This window comes from Ovis canadensis, chromosome 11 (genome assembly GCF_042477335.2).
Source record: "Ovis canadensis isolate MfBH-ARS-UI-01 breed Bighorn chromosome 11, ARS-UI_OviCan_v2, whole genome shotgun sequence".
Classification (NCBI taxonomy): domain Eukaryota; kingdom Metazoa; phylum Chordata; class Mammalia; order Artiodactyla; family Bovidae; genus Ovis; species Ovis canadensis.
Window position 1 is genome coordinate 57,218,525 of NC_091255.1, and position 17,085 is coordinate 57,235,609.

At 39.5% G+C, this 17,085-nt stretch overlaps 1 protein-coding gene across 1 annotated transcript in view; it reads right to left on the reverse strand.

The window, feature by feature from the left end:
* Positions 1–16,028, reverse strand: part of SMURF2 (SMAD specific E3 ubiquitin protein ligase 2) — a 115,704-nt gene extending 99,676 nt beyond the window's left edge. The window contains exon 1 of the mRNA XM_069541836.1: positions 15,456–16,028. Coding sequence (XP_069397937.1) covers positions 15,456–15,507 — 52 coding nt within the window. The 5' untranslated portion in view covers positions 15,508–16,028. The remainder of the gene's footprint in view (positions 1–15,455) is intronic.
* Positions 16,029–17,085: the final 1,057 nt, after the last annotated feature.

Below are 17,085 nucleotides of genomic sequence, written 5' to 3' on the forward strand. Positions count from 1 at the left end.
TCCCTGCATCATAATTCTCCTATAGCAAAAGAAGGTACATAAATACACTTATTATGCCACTGAGCTCAGATAAATCAGTCTTCTATTATAATCCTTCTAAACACAGAAGTTATCTATTATGGCCTAAATTAATCCCTGGCCTTTCTTCAATCTAAATGAGTAAGTCAATTACTGCAGAAGCATCAAAACTGCCAAACAAAGCAAAAATTATAGACTTACTCTTCTGAACTAAGAATCAACAACACATTACCACTAAGTAGAACAGATCTTTTAAACTATGTATCTTATTCATTGCTTTCTTTGCACTTAACAAATATCTAATAAGCACTATGGGCAGACAAATATGAGTAAGAGCTAGTTCATAGCTACAGAGAGGAGTTCACAGTGCTATGAGGAAAACATCACCACAAACAATGAATTTTAAGTCAATATAATAAATGATGCAATGGCGTATGCTAACATATTATAGGAATATAAATACGGGTGTTCTGTATATTTCTATTTGCTCCTTCAGATCATTCTCCATCCTTTAATTAGCACACAGTGTCCTAGGAGGCTGACATTTATGGACTATATTAACTGGCCTCACTTACCCTTCACCTTCAAAGTGGGTTCAGTAAATGAGAAGCAACAGCAAGGGTCTCTCTGGGTTTCCATGGCAACGCTCTCCCTTTCCCTTTCTTGCGCAAAGATGATGCAACTTCCCATCACTGCTAGTCCCAAGGTGCTGCACCATTCCTAGTTGGATTCCCTTAATCCTGCCCATTCATTCTAAGTAATCTCTGAAGGACATTCTCCTTCATCTTTTGTGAGAATGTTATCTGTCTCTATCAGGACCCTAACTATTAGAGAGGGGCACCTAACTCAAACTGGGAAAGTCTGGGATGACTTCTCAGAGGAGATAATGCTTCAGCTGTCTTAAAAGCCTAGTGACTGGGCAGAGCAACTAGGTTAGAAAGAAAATATTGTAATAGTGTCTCAGGAAACAGTACCATCAAAATTTGGGAGATATGAGAAAATGTGAAGAACAGGAAAAGAAGAGGAATTCAGAACGTGGAATACAGGCATATGATGGAACACAGGCATGATGGGAAACAAGGCTAGAAGCAAATCATACAGAGTTCTTAGACGGAGGTATTTAATAGATCTGGTTTCTATAATAAGTAAATTCAAAAAAGAAAGGTAAGCAAGTGGCAATGGGCCTATACTTTAAAAGTGACTTTAGATATACAACCAAATACAATGAATGTATAGGCCTTCCCTGCCTCCTAATCAGAACAAACCAGTCATTTCTGGCGGCGCAGATGGTCAAGAATCTGTCTGCAATACAGAAGACCCGGGTTTGACCCCTGGGTCAGGAAGTTCGCCTGGAGAAGAAAAGGCAACCCACTCCAGTATTCCTGCCTAGAGAATTCCTTGGACAGAGGAGCCTGGTGGGCTACATCCATGGAGTCGCCAAGAGTTGGACACAACTGAGAGACTAACATACACACACACACTTATTCAAAAGGGGGGAGAGGAGATGAGGAAAAGGAGAATCAGAAATGCATCATTTCATAAGATGGATGAGGTTTTATTTTTAATTCATTCATGTGTCTATCAATGAATGCTTATTGAAAATATTTTATTTCAATTTTTCATTTTTATAAATTCAAGTGCTAAGAAAGCTTATTTTTATGAAAAAAATTTTTAATGATCAACTAGCAACTTGATTGAGTCCCTAAATTAAAGGGTTGAAACTATATGACTTGTGAAAAGGTGTCACTCATTGGAGTCACTGACTTCTCAACAACCTCATCAATATATCAACTTGTCTCTTAGGTGGCCTGGAAAATCTCTTAACCCAGGACGATATTGTTTGGGATGGCCAAGAGATATGCCTTTCTTTTGTAAAGAGAAAGGAAGAAAATATAAAAAATTAATCAACTTTAGAATCTAAAAATTGAGCTCCCCTGAACTCCCTCAAAAATATCCACAGGTTTTCATTCTTTTATTTTACCCTCATTGCATGTACTCTAGCGTTAACTGTTCAGTTACTTCATCCATCAAGTCTTGTCTCTGCTTGTTTACACTGCAGGTTCCCTGAAAGCAAGATGAGGATCCAAGCTCTTCCTGAAATCCCAAAACCTACCCCTAAGGGTAAGTAAGGTGCATGTAAGACTCTCAAAAATGATCACGGAACGGATACATAAGCATTTCATCACCATTCCAAGTCCTCTCTCTAGTTAGAGAAAAAAAGATTTAAGACAACTAAACTGGAAATCAGAAAAACTTGAAATAACATCACCAACATATTTTAAAATAATAAAAAGAGCAGTTCACTACCTAAGCTTTCCTATCTACTTAAATTTTTAAAATTTCAAAACAACTAAGAAATAGAAGGGACTGCCCTATAGCTCAGATAGCAAAGAATCTGCCTGCAATGCAGGAGACCCAGGTTCAATCCCTGGGTCAGGAAGATCCCCTGGAGAAGGAAAGGCAACCCACTCCAGTATTCTTGCCTGGAGAGTCCCATGGACAGAGGAGCCTGGCGGGCTACATGTAGTCCATGGGGTTGCAGAGAGTTGGACACGACTAAGCAACTGACACACACATACACATATACAGGAAATAAAAAACTAAAATGTATAAGGATTCATATTTCATTATGAAAGACTTTTGGTACAACCAACCTTCTCTCTATGGAACTTAAAAAGTTGTACCAATTGTTCCCTCAAAAAAAACTGATACTATTCTCTTTGTAAGATTCAAGAAAAAAAATTTCATCAGATAAAAGATTATATTTCACTTTCACTGATTTAGAATACCTAAGTCAGTATCTGAATAGCAATTAAATTAGAGAACAAGTTAAAACTATAAAGTTCTGGAAAAATATTATCTTCCTAACACTGACAGACTTGTTATACATGTGAATTTCTTAGGTGACACTGCAAAAACAAATCTCTTGCACTGAATATCAGACTGATCTTCACTTTGTAGAGAAGTAAATTTTGCAGATGGTAAAAGATTACTATTCTTTAAGTCAAATACTAACCTAAATGAGTACTTCAGTCCTCTATCTTTATAACTTAACACTGTCAAAATTTACTAAGGCACAAATATCAGTTAATTCAGTAATAACATCATAGAGAGAGACTATTATATGTTTCAGATGAAGTCCTCAAACCATGTAAGCATTTTTTTCAATGTCATCATTCTTGAATTCACAAATATTTACCGAAGATACACTATGTATCAAGCACTGTGTCAGACATAGTATTTTGAATATATCAAATACCATTTTACTTTTAAAACTCTTTTTCATTCTTCTTCCTTTACAAAACTCAATTTTTAATAAAGTTCTTTCAATCTTATTTAGAATTAACTTCATATGATTCTGAATAACCAATAAATTTTCTATTTCGCAAGAGAAAGTTAAAGGCTGATGACATAAGATCATACAAAAATTAAAAATGAATTAACTACCAATGTTTGCAATTCTAATATAACAAAAATAATTTGGGGGGCTTCCCAGGTGATGCCAGTGGAAAAGAACCCACCTGCCAATGAAAGAGGCGTAAGAGAAGCAGCTTCGATCCCTGGGTCAGGAAGATCCCCTGGAGGAGGGCATGGCAACCAACTCCAGTATTCTTGCCTGGAAAATCCAGGCCAGAGGAGCCTGGAGAGCTACAGTCCACGGGGTCGCAAAGAGTGGAAACCGGCGGAAGCGACTTCACACAGGTGCACGCATTCTTCCTATACATACATTAACAACATACAGTCTATAGAAGGAAGTTTATCCTAAAGCATGGGTTTTCACTAGAAGCCAGCATCACCGCTGATAGTTTCTAATTCTCCAACTCTCTTTAGGAACTCTTTTTTACAACTTTGAGTTTCAGTTTTACAAGTTTCTTTTACACACTGTTCGTATCTACCTATGCAGAAATATCTCCACCTACTGGCAAGAGATGAAACTACAGGCAACTTTTGAAAGTACCAGCAAAAAGTTATTGGCGATGTGGATGGAACCAGCTCTCCCATCTCCAAAACCCTAAGCCATTCAAATTATTCCCCCAAGCTCCTTTACTTCTTTAATGTTGTACTTGCTCCTATAAAACAACATATAATTGGTTATGACTATTTAAAACACTATCTTTGCACACAGTCTATATATAAAAAATAAACAATAAGAACCTACAGTACAGCACAGGGAACTCTACTCAATACTCTGTAATTACCTAAATGGGAAAAGAATCTTAGAAAGAGTGGATATATGTATATACATAGATGATTCACTTTGCCGTACTGCAGAAACACAACACTGTAAATCAACTATACTCCAACAAAAAATTAGAAACAAAATAAAACACAACCTTTGGATAAAAATATCAAAATATATTAATATAATACTTGAATACAGCTTGAATAGTATTTTCCACATACATTATTTCTTATCTAGCAGGATCCTAAAATAAATAACACTGTCATTTTAAACGTGTATTTATAACTAAAAAGCATAGGCACCAAGAGAATAAGTGATTTGCTTAAAGACACAAAGTTTATCAGTGGCACAGCTAAGATCCGAACCCACATTTCCTAGCTCCAAGTTCTATACTTTCCACAACATCCCAACTACCTCCAACCTTAACAGTAAATAGGTCTACGCTGTAGATGTCTGCTTTATGACAGTTTCCAGGAATACACTGTGGTCAAATTAAAAAGTCTGCTCAGATTTTAATAAAATTTTCTTCCATATTCAGATGGCCAAGAGGCACATGAAAAGATGCTCAACATCGCTAATTATTAGAGATCAAAACTACAGTGAAATACCACCTCATACCAGTCAGAATGGTCATCATTAAAAACTCTACAAATAACAAATGCTGGAGAGGATGTGGGAAAGAGAGAATCCTCCTACGCCATTGGTAGGAATGTGAATTGGTACAGTCACTATGGAAAACAGTATAAAGCTTCCTCAGAAAGCTAACAATAAAATTACCATATGAGGTAATTTAGTGCTGGTACCTCAGCACTAAAGAATCCGCCTGCCAGTGCAGGAGACACAGGTTCGATCCCTAATCCAGGAAGATCCCACAGGCCACAGAGCAACTAAGCCCATGTGCCACAACTATTGAGGCTTTTAAAAACTCAGCACAGCCAATAAATAAATAAAATTACAGAATTACCATATGATCCAGCAATCCCATTCTTGGGCATATAGCCAGTTACAACCCTAATCCGAAAAGATACACACACTCACTCCAATGTTCATAGCAGTGCTCTTCACAGTAGTCAATACACAGAAAGAATCTAAATGTCTATCAACAGATGAATGGATAAAGACGACGTGGTACATATATACAGTGGAATACAACTCAGCCATTAAAATAGAATGAAATAATGCCATCTGCAGCCACATGGATGGACTAGAGATTATCAGTAAATCAGAAAGACAAATACCATACCACTCACTTGTGGAATCTAAAATATGACACAAATGAACCTAATCCACCAAACAGCTGCCAGGGGCGGGGGGTGGGGGGGGTGGGGGGCTGCGGGAGGGAAGGAGTGGGAAGCTGGAGTTAGCAGATGTATGGAATGAATTAACAAGGTCCAACTGTATAACACAGAGAACTATACTCTGTATATGACAAGCCATAATGGAAAAGAACAGGGGAAAAAAAGAATATATATATATACACACACACACAAATATATATATATATAACTGAATCACTTTGCTGTATAGCAAAAATTAACATGATAAATCAACTATACTTCAATAAAAAATTGTTTTTCCTTTGTCTTATAGAAAAATGCTCACAGAAAAAAAGTTTTAAAAAATGTAATTCAACCCACATTTAACAAAACAATTATATCCTTTTCTATTGCCACATTTTAGATATGTTAATTTTTTATCCTACCTTTTTCCAAAAATTATTTGAAGGGGCTGGTAGCTGTAAACAGCAAACTTTATTATGGTATGCTTATTGTTATCCACTTTCATCAGTAAGAGACAAAAATAATAAAAAACTTCTTAAAGATTTGTAATCGAATTTTAAAAAGAAAAACAAGTGAGTCCAACCTAGGTTTATTCTGATTTCTTATACTTCCTTTCATGGTATTATAGAATTTAAAAAATTAATATCTGACACATGTCAAGAAACTGATAAGTATTTGTTGACTAAATAAATGAAATAGTGGCTCCAGACCATAACAAGATTCTAAATCATTATGGGGTCCCAATGCTTATTAAACTGTTTTCAAGATGTTTCCAAAAAGTTTAATCAATGAGTGAAATCAGAAGACTTATATTAAAGCTACAGTAATAAGAAAGTGTTTACAAAGAAAAGAATGCTGGATAAAAGGAACAGAATAGAGTCCAGAAAGAGAACATGTATGTTGTCAACTGATTTTTAGCCAAGGTGCCAAGACAATTCAATGGAGGAAACAAAAGCATTTTAACAAGTGGTAGGAGGAAAATTGGCTATCTGTGAGAAAAAAGAAAAAGAACCTGACCCTTACTTAATCACAGCAAATTAAAAAATTAACTTTGCGAGAAGGCAATGGCACCCCACTCCAGTACTCTTGCCTGGGAAATCCCACGGACAGAGGAGCCTGGTAGGCTGCAGTCCATGGGGTCGCTAAGAGTCGGACACGACTGAGCGACTTCAATTTTCACTTTCATGCATTGGAGAAGGAAATGGCAACCCACTCCAGTGTTCTTGCCTGGAGAATCCCAGGGACGGGGGAGTCTGGTGGGCTGCCGTCTATGGGGTCGCACAGAGTCGGACACAACTGAAGCGACTTAGAAACAGCAGCAGCAGCAGGAGAGTTCTAGACCGAAATGTAAGAGGACTGAAATGTAAGAGCTAATATAAATATTGCAGAAGAAAACATAGAAAATCTTTAGAACTGTGGGTTAGGAAAAGATTTCTTATATTCGACATAAAAAGCATGAACCATAAAGAAAAAAACTGATGAACAGGGCTTATTCAAAATTCAAAACTTCTGCTCTTTGAGACACTATTAAGGGGAGGAGAAAGCCACATGCATATTAGGAGAAAATATCTGCAAACACTTATCTGATGAAGAACCTGTATCCAGAATACAAAAAGAATCCTCAAAACTCAGTAAGAAAACAATCCAATTTTAAAACTATGAGCAAAAGATTTGAAAATATATTCACCAAAGATACACAGATGACAAATAAGTCTATTAAAAGATGCCTAACACTGTAGGTCAGTAAAGGAATTAAAACTAAAACTACACTTAAGTCATCTCTACACATCAATTCCACTCCAGTACTCTTGCCTGGAGAATCCCATGGAGGGAGGAGCCTAGTAGGCTACAGTCCATGGGGTCGCAAAAAGTCAGACACGACTAAGCGACTTCACTTTCACACATCAATTAGAATGGTTAAAATCAAAGACTGACAACAGCAAGTGCTAAAGCTCTGGCTAGGATTGGGAGCAACTGGAACTCTCAGAAGCTTCCGACAGAAAAACAAAAATGGTACAACTTTGAAAAACAGTTTAGCAGTTTGGTGTTTAAGTTAAACACATACTTACCATATGATCCAACAATCCTAAATATTTACCCAAGAGAAATAAAAATATGTTCACAAAGAGAGGTATACCCAAATTTCCTTTATGATGGCCTTACATATGGCAAAAAACTGGAAACCAATGTCTGGATATTTGTGAACGCGTAAATAAAATGGGGTATGATGCAATATTCTTCTGCAATAAAAGGAACAAACGACTGATACACAACTTGGATGGACCTCAAAAGCACCACACTAAGGAAAGAAGCCTGACTCAGAATACTACATACTGTACAGTCCCATTTATATAAAATTCTAGGAAAGGCAAAACTACAGCAATAGAAAGGGAATCAGTGGTTGCCAAGGACCGGGGGTGGCAGAAGACTGACTGTGAAGAGGCAGGAGGACACTTTTGGGGAAGAAAGAAATGCGATTTGTGCGATCATCTATGTAGGAACTCCTACCTAAAAATCAGCATTTATTTTAAAACTAAGTTTTATGTCTGCTGCGGATTTTTAATAAGAAACCAGACCAAACTGCCAAACTTAAGACACATGTTGAAATTTCTAAATTCATATCAAAAGCAGTTTTTAAAGTCAATGCCTTTAGAAGTGATTCTAAAATAAACTAATATAAAATTCTTCACTTTGTTCAATTAATCACATATTAGTGCAAAAATCCAAACGAAAAGAAAAAAAATTTAGTGTTAACACTCAACTGTAAAAAATGCCAAATACTCGGGACTTCCCTAGTGGTCCAGGGGCCAAGATTCCACGCTCCCAATGCAGGGGGCCAGCGTTTGATTCTTGGTCAGGGAACTAGATACCATATGTTACAACCAAGACCTGGTGCAACCAAATAAATTTTTTTTTAAATGCCAAATACTGATATCTGGAAAACTACCACTAGTGAAATATTAGTAGGCTCAGTGTTCAGCAAAGTCGCTCTAATCACACAAAAATAGATATGACTGCAATCCTAAATGCAAACCAATAACTAAGGTTAGAAAATACAATGGATATGCTACAAATATAAATTAGCTGGAATTACACTAAAACATAGAAAGAAAACTATTAAGCTAGTCTAAACGAAGATCATGGCATTCGGTCCCATCACTTCATGTGAAATAGATGGGGAAACAGTGTCAGACTTTATTTTTGGGGGCTCCAAAATCACTGCAGATGGTGATTGCAGCCAAGAAATTAAAAGACGCTTACACCTTGGAAGAAAAGTTATGACCTACCTAGATAGCATATTCAAAAGCAGAGACATTACTTTGCCGACTAAGGTCCGTCTAGTCAAGGCTATGGTTTTTCCTGTGGTCATGTATGGAGGTGAGAGTTGGACTGTGAAGAAGGCAGAGCGCCGAAGAATTGATGCTTTTGAACTGTGGTGTTGGAGAAGACTCTTGAGAGTCCCTTGGACTGCAAGGAGATCCAACCAGTCCATTCTGAAGGAGATCAGCCCTGGGATTTCTTTGGAAGGAATGATGCTAAAGCTGAAACTCCAGTACTCTGGCCACCTCATGCGAAGAGTTGACTCATTGGAAAAGACTCTGATGCTGGGAGGGATTGGGGGCAGGAGGAGAAGGGGACGACAGAGGATGAGATGGCTGGATGGCATCACTGACTGGATGGACGTGAGTCTGAGTGAACTCCAGGAGTTGGTGATGGACAGGGAGGCCTGGCGTGCTGTGATTCATGGGGTCGCAAAGAGTTGGACACAACTGAGCGACTGAACTGAACTGAAGCAATATAAACAAAAGTTCAAATAAACATAAAAACACTGCATGTTTCTAGGCGGAAAAATGAAATACACTTAAATGCCTCCTTTTCCCAGATTAATGGATTCTAATCACAATGAATTTGTTTTTAAATTTAACCATTTAATTGGAGTTAACTTGGAAGAGCAAATAAAAAGAGCAAAAATATTTTTCTGGTACAATGAGAAGATTAAACTAAATTATAAGCTATAATATTGAAAAGAGTATGGCACTGAACAAGAGCTCATCAATTGTAACTAACGTTATTAACATAACAAAAAGGTATCACAGCACTATGAAAAGGAAGAACTGGTTAACAAATAATGATGAGATGACTGAATAGCAATTTGGGGGGCAATATCTTCCTAAAGCATTTTTAAAAACACTAAAATAAAACAAAATTAAATATTTACTATTTAATTTGAAGAAAAGGGCTTCCCTAAAAGACAGAAAAAACAAAGGGAAAGTTGGACAAAGTTGACTCCTTAAGTAATAAATTTATTCAAAATCACTTTTCTTCCAAAAATGATCAAAATTAAAAGTCAAATAACAAAATAGGGAAAATGTCTGTAACAAGTATGACAACAGATTAATAGCTTTTTCAATTCTCAAGCAGATCACCCAAGAAAAACACACAGAGCCTAACCAATATCTAGGACAAGACCAAACAAGTCAACAAAGAGAAATAATTAGTTAACAGGAAAATACTCAACTTTACAAAAAACTGCTAAATACTCTTTGTCATGAAGTTAGCAAACATTTAAAAAAGAACAAGAGCCAATTCTTTATTAAGAGGGATACATTTATTCAATCGCTCTAAACAGGCACAATTCTTTAAAGAAATGGCCTTAGGAAAAAAAATTCATCAACCACCTAAAAAGATCCGCACCCTTTAATGCAATAGCACTCCATGGAAATATCCTAAGAAAACAACCCTTAAAAAAAAATTAATCTACACCAAGATGTTTACAGCAATTATCTATAGAAACAAAATTTAGAAATAAAAGTTAAAACAAGAAAAAAACATGAATACCGGTGATTGTATAGCATTCTCTTAACTGGTTATCCTAAAATCAGTCTTCACAGTTTCCATTCCAGTCCATCCTTATTGCCTGAAGATTGAAGCTTCTAAACACTGAATATATCGAAGCTTAAAATCCTTCAATGGTTCCCACCACTGTAAAAAATTTTAAAAATCAAACTTCTTGGCAAAACTTCTATATAACAAGGTCCTAAAACGGGTTGGTCCTATCTACAGCCTCATCTCTTGCCACTCATACCCAGAGTACTGGTCATAAGGAACACATGTAAAAATATACAGAATTACTTCTATGTCTCCAGCATTCATTCAAAATAAAATGCCAGAAAGCTCTTAATCCATGTTGAAACAGGATTCTGCCTTCATATGAGTTTACAGCATTGACAACACTCATTAAGCATAGCTAACTCGAGACAACTCACTGCCTTCTGAGAGTTAGGTCTGATGCTAGAAGTAGAGCCTCTTAGTCACAGAGGAAAGGTTAACATCGGTCAAGGAGAAATTTATGGATAAGGGTTCCTTGAGTTGAGCCTTAAAAGATGAGCAAAGATTTCGAGGGACAAGGCTAAGTCAAAATAAATGAAACTGTTTTATTTTCTACACAAGATCTTAAAAGTTTGTAACAGGCACTCTAAACAGACAACTTGGGCTCTGACATGTACTTAACCTCTCCGAGTTTCTCCTACCTCTTGGAGTATGAGAATTACAAGTAATAATAGATGTAAACTTAATATGGTATGTGGCACTTAATAAGCATTCAATACATGTCCCTTACACAGAAACACATAACAATGCTGATTACAACAATATATTTCCAAGGTTTAGCATTCTTAGAACAAAGTACCAATAAACAAAAATGAGAGCAAAGAGAAAAAGCTGTAAGAACAGGGCAACATACAGCCAGAATCAAACAGTCCTCCCTACACACCATGATGACATCCTCGTACTACACATCACACCAGCACAATAACATATTCATAAGGATCGCTGTTACTGTTCCATCGCCAAGTCATGTCTGACTCTTTTGCAACTCCATGGACTGTAGCCTGCCAGGCTCCTCTGTAGATGGGATTTCCCAGGCAAGAATATAGGAGTGGGTTGCCATTTCCTTCTCCAGGGGATTGTCCTGACCCAGGGATTGAACCCACAACTCCTGCATGGCAGGTGGATTCTTTACCACTGAGCCACATGGCACTGAATCATAAATAAAACATTAAGTTCTGTTAAGGACGGACTACTCGAAGAGTAAGGCACAGTACATCTTTGAAAGCCTTCAAAATTGTTGGAAGATACCAAAAATGGATAAAATAAAGACCTCGCAGGGCTAAAGCATGGACCTTCATTTACCTTGAAAATGGAGTTATGTAATAAATATGCTAAATTATATGCTAAATAAATGTCAGTATGTTGTGACAGTTACAGTCCAACCAACAGGAAAAAAGCAGAATCCATGTTAAACACACACACACACCCACACTTTAGTCACCAATGAAAACCAAACTACATTAAGCACCTAGGCAGCTTCAGTCCCTGCCTGAAGGTCAGACTAGAAGAGATAAACTTAAGAGAAAAGGAAGGAGCTAAGTCACACTGGCTTCATCCTCAGACACCAAGGGAAAAAAATATGAACTGGGGACATTCAAATTATTAACACCCATAGAACAAATCATTATGGTGTACAGGCACATTCCCACTTAGAAAACTATGAGAACCAAGTTGTAACTTTTAAAATTTTTGAATCAACAAAATATGTAATAAAACAATACTAAGATACCAGCATATGTGAAATGAGACTTTTTAAAAGTTAATTTTGCTTTAGCTATAGCCAAAGTTAACCACATTACTGCTTAGGATTTTATAAATTAATAATAAGGAACAGTGTACAAAAACATTTAAATTACAAACAGGTCTACAATGAATGTTTTGGAGAAGTAATCTGTTATTTCTCCATATCTAAGAATTTTAAATATTAGAAATTACAGTAAACTGCTTTTCCAGCCTTTGGTTTCCAAAAACGTAATAATATAAAAAATTACCCTCAATTTTTTACCTCAAAGAATATCTTCTATCCAAACCGTCATAAGAAAAGCCTATGCATAAGTCTATAAGAATTTACATTTTATAATTAATTTTCTGTACAAATACTAGTTGAAATTGATAGCTTTACCATATAGCCCATTTCAATGATCAAGTGTTAATGTGTCACAAAAAAAAGTAGTTTGATGGACCACATCAGATCTTAACCACCAATGACCTGAGGAATTTCAAATTTCATATTAAATTAGCACTACCTTCTTCGCATCAAGAAGTATCAGTTTGCCAGTTGACTGTAGTCTTAGGAATAACATGTGGAAAAGTATAATATCTGTTGTGTGCAGAGATCTCATGGTTCAAATATTTTTCCTTCAGTTTGTGCGTACATGTGAGAATGTATATGTGGGGGGAGGGGTGTGTGTGTATATCTGTGACAAACACCATGCAAAAGCTGTTTACATCTTTCAGTAAAGGGGCAGCTCTATGTGAAGGACATAACTGAGTAACTACAATTCATGAAGCACCTTGAAATCAAAGACAGTCTATAAATGTAAAATACTAATATGGTATTAACTTAAAGCAAAGAACAATTATTTTACATCATCTTACAGTTCAAGTATACTGTAATCCAAATAAAAATTCACTATGGGATTTGCTCCTCCCATTTTTTAAAAGTAATTTTCCTCTATTATGGAACCCAGATCTAAATGAACTGTTAAACACTTAGTCTAAAGGTATGCCAAACATTTCTTAAGGTCTTAACAAAGAATCAACCTTTTTTTTTTTTTTTTAAACAAAATGAGGCCTAGGTTAAATATTTTATTTGGCTTCTCAAGATGGACTGAAAAGTTGGGCACCAGCTCCAGACCAATTCCTGGACGCACATCAAACACAGCCCTGTCATTTATCCAGTCAGTCAAAACAATCTTTTCCATCTAACTCTTTAATGTTTATGTCCTAAAAAGCTGCTAATTGAATCCAGCTCTTAAAATCTATTTGTTAAAATCTATACCATCTAATTTGTAAGTGGACAAAAATGAAAAAATACATATTAACCTTCCTGGCAAAACAGAAGGGACTTCTACCATTCGTAACCAAAAGGAAGAAGGCGAAGTTTTTAATAGTTAAATAGTTTTCTCTTAAAATATGACAGAGACAAATTCCCAATGGTTTTAAGAAACTGAGAGTATCTAAAACTGTTTTTACAATTAAGGGGACAAAGTGTATTTAAAATTCCTCAGAAAAATCTAAAAATACAAAATTACTCTATAGATTTAGCCCAGTATTCCCTATCCCTTCAAAAATAAGTGTAATCTTTTCTCCTAACTTTACTCATGAATTTTTATAATGTATCATATGTAGGAAGAAAACCACAGATAAACACTTCAAGATCTTCTGAATCACATTAAAAACCTCAAACTCATTTTATCTGCAAAAAGTCAAGAGCCCTGTTTTCTCCCTCATGCTCTCATCATGTATATAACCTAGAAGGAATTAAGTGGCCACCAGGCTATTTCTGATGCCTTTTGCACACCTGGAATCACAGGTTCTTTCCATGATCACTGACACAAGACTGACTCCACAGAGGAACAGCAGTAGATAAACTCTACGACAAAGGTCCCTTACAAAGGTTTCCATTGATTAAGAAAATAAGGAAACTGAATGGGGGGAAGTAGGGGAGACAGGCATCCCCCAATCCAGGTTTTCCATTAAGAACCACTCAGTTAATGATTCTTTGCAATATTCTCTAGAGAAAGTAAAACTGTCATGAAAGTAATATATTTTAAAAATTGCTGCCAACATACAGTCAGGCTAAATTCTCGAATACCTAATTCACTGCAAGTTTTTATCTCGAAAGTTCAGCCAGTGGACTGGGATGTAACAGACAAGCATTCAATTACAAAATTAGTCCATATAAATCTCAAAGTCTAGTGGAGACAAACATAATTACAGTTTATTCTTACACACGCACCCACACACACACACAGATTCTCTAAGGAAAGTCATCTTTCTCGCCACATATCCGAATATCAACCTGCATAATTTATTAATAGCGAATAATGAAGCCAGAATTACAATGGTTTCATTTACACGTTTCAAACTCCAAATAATTTTTCCCTAAAATGGGGTAAAACGACCATGTAAGATCAAAAATGTACTTGTAACATTAAAGATCTAACACACTTGGGATCATAAACACTTCGTAAGAAAAGCCTGCTATCCAGCAACCCCTCCAGACATTCTTTTCCATTTAGAAAAAGGAAGGGGAGGAGAGTGGGGAGAGAGAGAAAAACTCTGCTTCAAAGTCCGTTTGAGCACAAACTTAGAAAGGGACTCAAAAAAAAGTGTGTTTTTAAAGCAGGTCTAGAGTTAGAAGTGAGACACAAGTTCTGCGGCCTACAAGGAACAACCCCAAACATACTACCCTACAATCAAACACTTCCAAAACACAGAGGGTACAATGAGCCCGAGTCGTCGGATCAGGCAGACACACCGGAAAAGTCAACCTCGGTCTCCTTCCCTCTAAAGTCGTGCGTTTCAGGTGTGTGGAACCGACGGCTGCGCCTGGCAGCCGAGAGGGAAGGTTTTGCACGCGGGCATAAGTGGGCGAACAAGTTAACAACCGGGGAACACACACACACACCCTCCCGTTAAGCGCTCCATCTTTAAGGAGTGTTTACTGCGCGCAGTCAGCAGCCGGATTCAATAATCCCCGCCACAGGAGCTCCTCATCCCCTCCACGACCCCACCTGGGCAGCAGCCCAAGGGCTGCTCCCCGACGCCCCGGGAGAGAGTCATGCTTCTCGGCCAAGGCTTTTCGACCTCAAATCCGCCTGGAATTCCAACGGGGGGACCCCCCCCCAACAACAACAACAAAAGACCCCCGAGTCACCCTTGGCTTTTCTAAGAATCTCCCAACGAGGGAGACTGGTTTTGCAGTTACTCTCCCTGAACTAGGCCTTCCCACGTCCCCGACCTCTCACTCACCATTGATCGCGACCCTGGCCCTTCTCAAGGCCACAGGCACCCCCCGCCGGCTCGCCCACCCCGCCGCCGCCCTGGCCTGGCTCCCGCCGCCCGCCCAACCCCCTCACCTGTCAGGCGCAGCTTGACGGGCCCGTTCCTCCGGCCCCCGGGGTTAGACATGTCCCCGGCGGCGGGGGCGGCGGCGGGGCTGCGGCCGCGGCGCGGGGCCCGGGGCCCGGGGCCGGCGGGCGGCGGGCGGGGCGGGGGCGACGGTGAGGCGCGGCGCAGTCACCACAGCGGCCGGGGCTGGGGCCCGAGCAGCCGGCGCCGCGGCCGCCACGGCCGGAGGGTCCCGGATGTGCCGAGCGTCGTCGCCATGAGCCGCGGAGGGAGCGGGACGCCGAGCTCCCCCCTCCTCCCACTTCTCTTTCCTTGGCCCGGGCCGCACAACAAAGCGGCAGCCGCGGCCGGCCGCGCCGCCTCCGCCCGCGCCCCCGCCGCCTCCACGCAGCCTCCTCTGCCGTTCCCTCTTCTCGGCTCGGTGAGGCCCAGGAGCCGACGGGGCCGGGCGGTTGCGGCGGGCGGTGCTCGGCGGCGCCGGAGCAGGATTCTGGGCTCGGCCGCTTCCTCCTCCACCCGCCCTCTTGTCTGAGGAAACCCGGTCCTGGGGCCGCCGCCGCCACTCAGCGGCTCCGGGGGGCGGGGTGGAGACGGGGGCGGGGCCGACGAGGCGGGGAGGGGCCGGGGGCGGGGCCTGGGCGGCCGCGCGCGGAGCACCGAGGGGGGGCGGGGGCGTCAGGCCTGGCTTCGGCCTGGGCGCGGCGGTCCGGGCTGGTGAGCCCTGCTGTCCCACGCAGAACTTGAGGAAGGAGCGGGCAAAGGATCTGGGTGGCGGCGCCGACCTCTGTGGTGCCAGGAGGGCCTGGAGTTCAACCCGCTTAAGGGAGAGCTTTTGTCCGCGCAATACAGGCTGCCTTTATTAGACGCCCACCGCGTGCAGGGCGCTTCTCTGAGAGGCAGGGGCCAGCGGTTAGAACCGAACCTGCTGCGGTCCGGATTGAGCCTCGGCTGGAGTGAGGCAGGAGAGGCTCTTCCCACACCGAGGGTTCCGGCAAATCCCTAAGGGTATTTTGCTCCTGGTAGCGTAGTTTCCACCTCCATCCAGGACTCACCTGGTGAACGAGATCAGGTTACCAGCCTGCTTGGGCTCTTTTTTTCAACTGTAGCGCAGGGATAGGCGGATGATAATGCCTTAAAGGATAATTAACAAGATAAGCCTTCGAGAGCAATGTATGAAAGCTCTTCGTACAGGGCTGTATTTTGTTATCTCAGGAGGAAAAAAATAGAAAATGAAATAAAAATAAATGTACCTTACCCTTTGACCCTGTAATTGCACTCAGGAATTTGTTCTTGATATAATAGTACAAAAGATGTTCTTGCAAAATTCGGTTAATAACAAAAGGGAGACGAGCTGACAGTCTAATGGCGAATTTCATTACATCAACCGCATAGGTTTTAATGCCCCCATTTAAGTGGCAATTACGAAGATCGTATAATATGGAAGAATTTATAAATAATCAAAGTTTAAAAGCAGAATAAAAAGTGGTATCTATGCATGCAAAAGTATACATGGAGGATTTTGTGTGTGTGCTGTTTTGCTTAAGGCTACTACTATTGCAATTTTAAATGTTTAATAAAATCTGATATATTTTAATCCTGTGTCATTTGTCTCTTTTAATTCATCAATAATGTCATTTA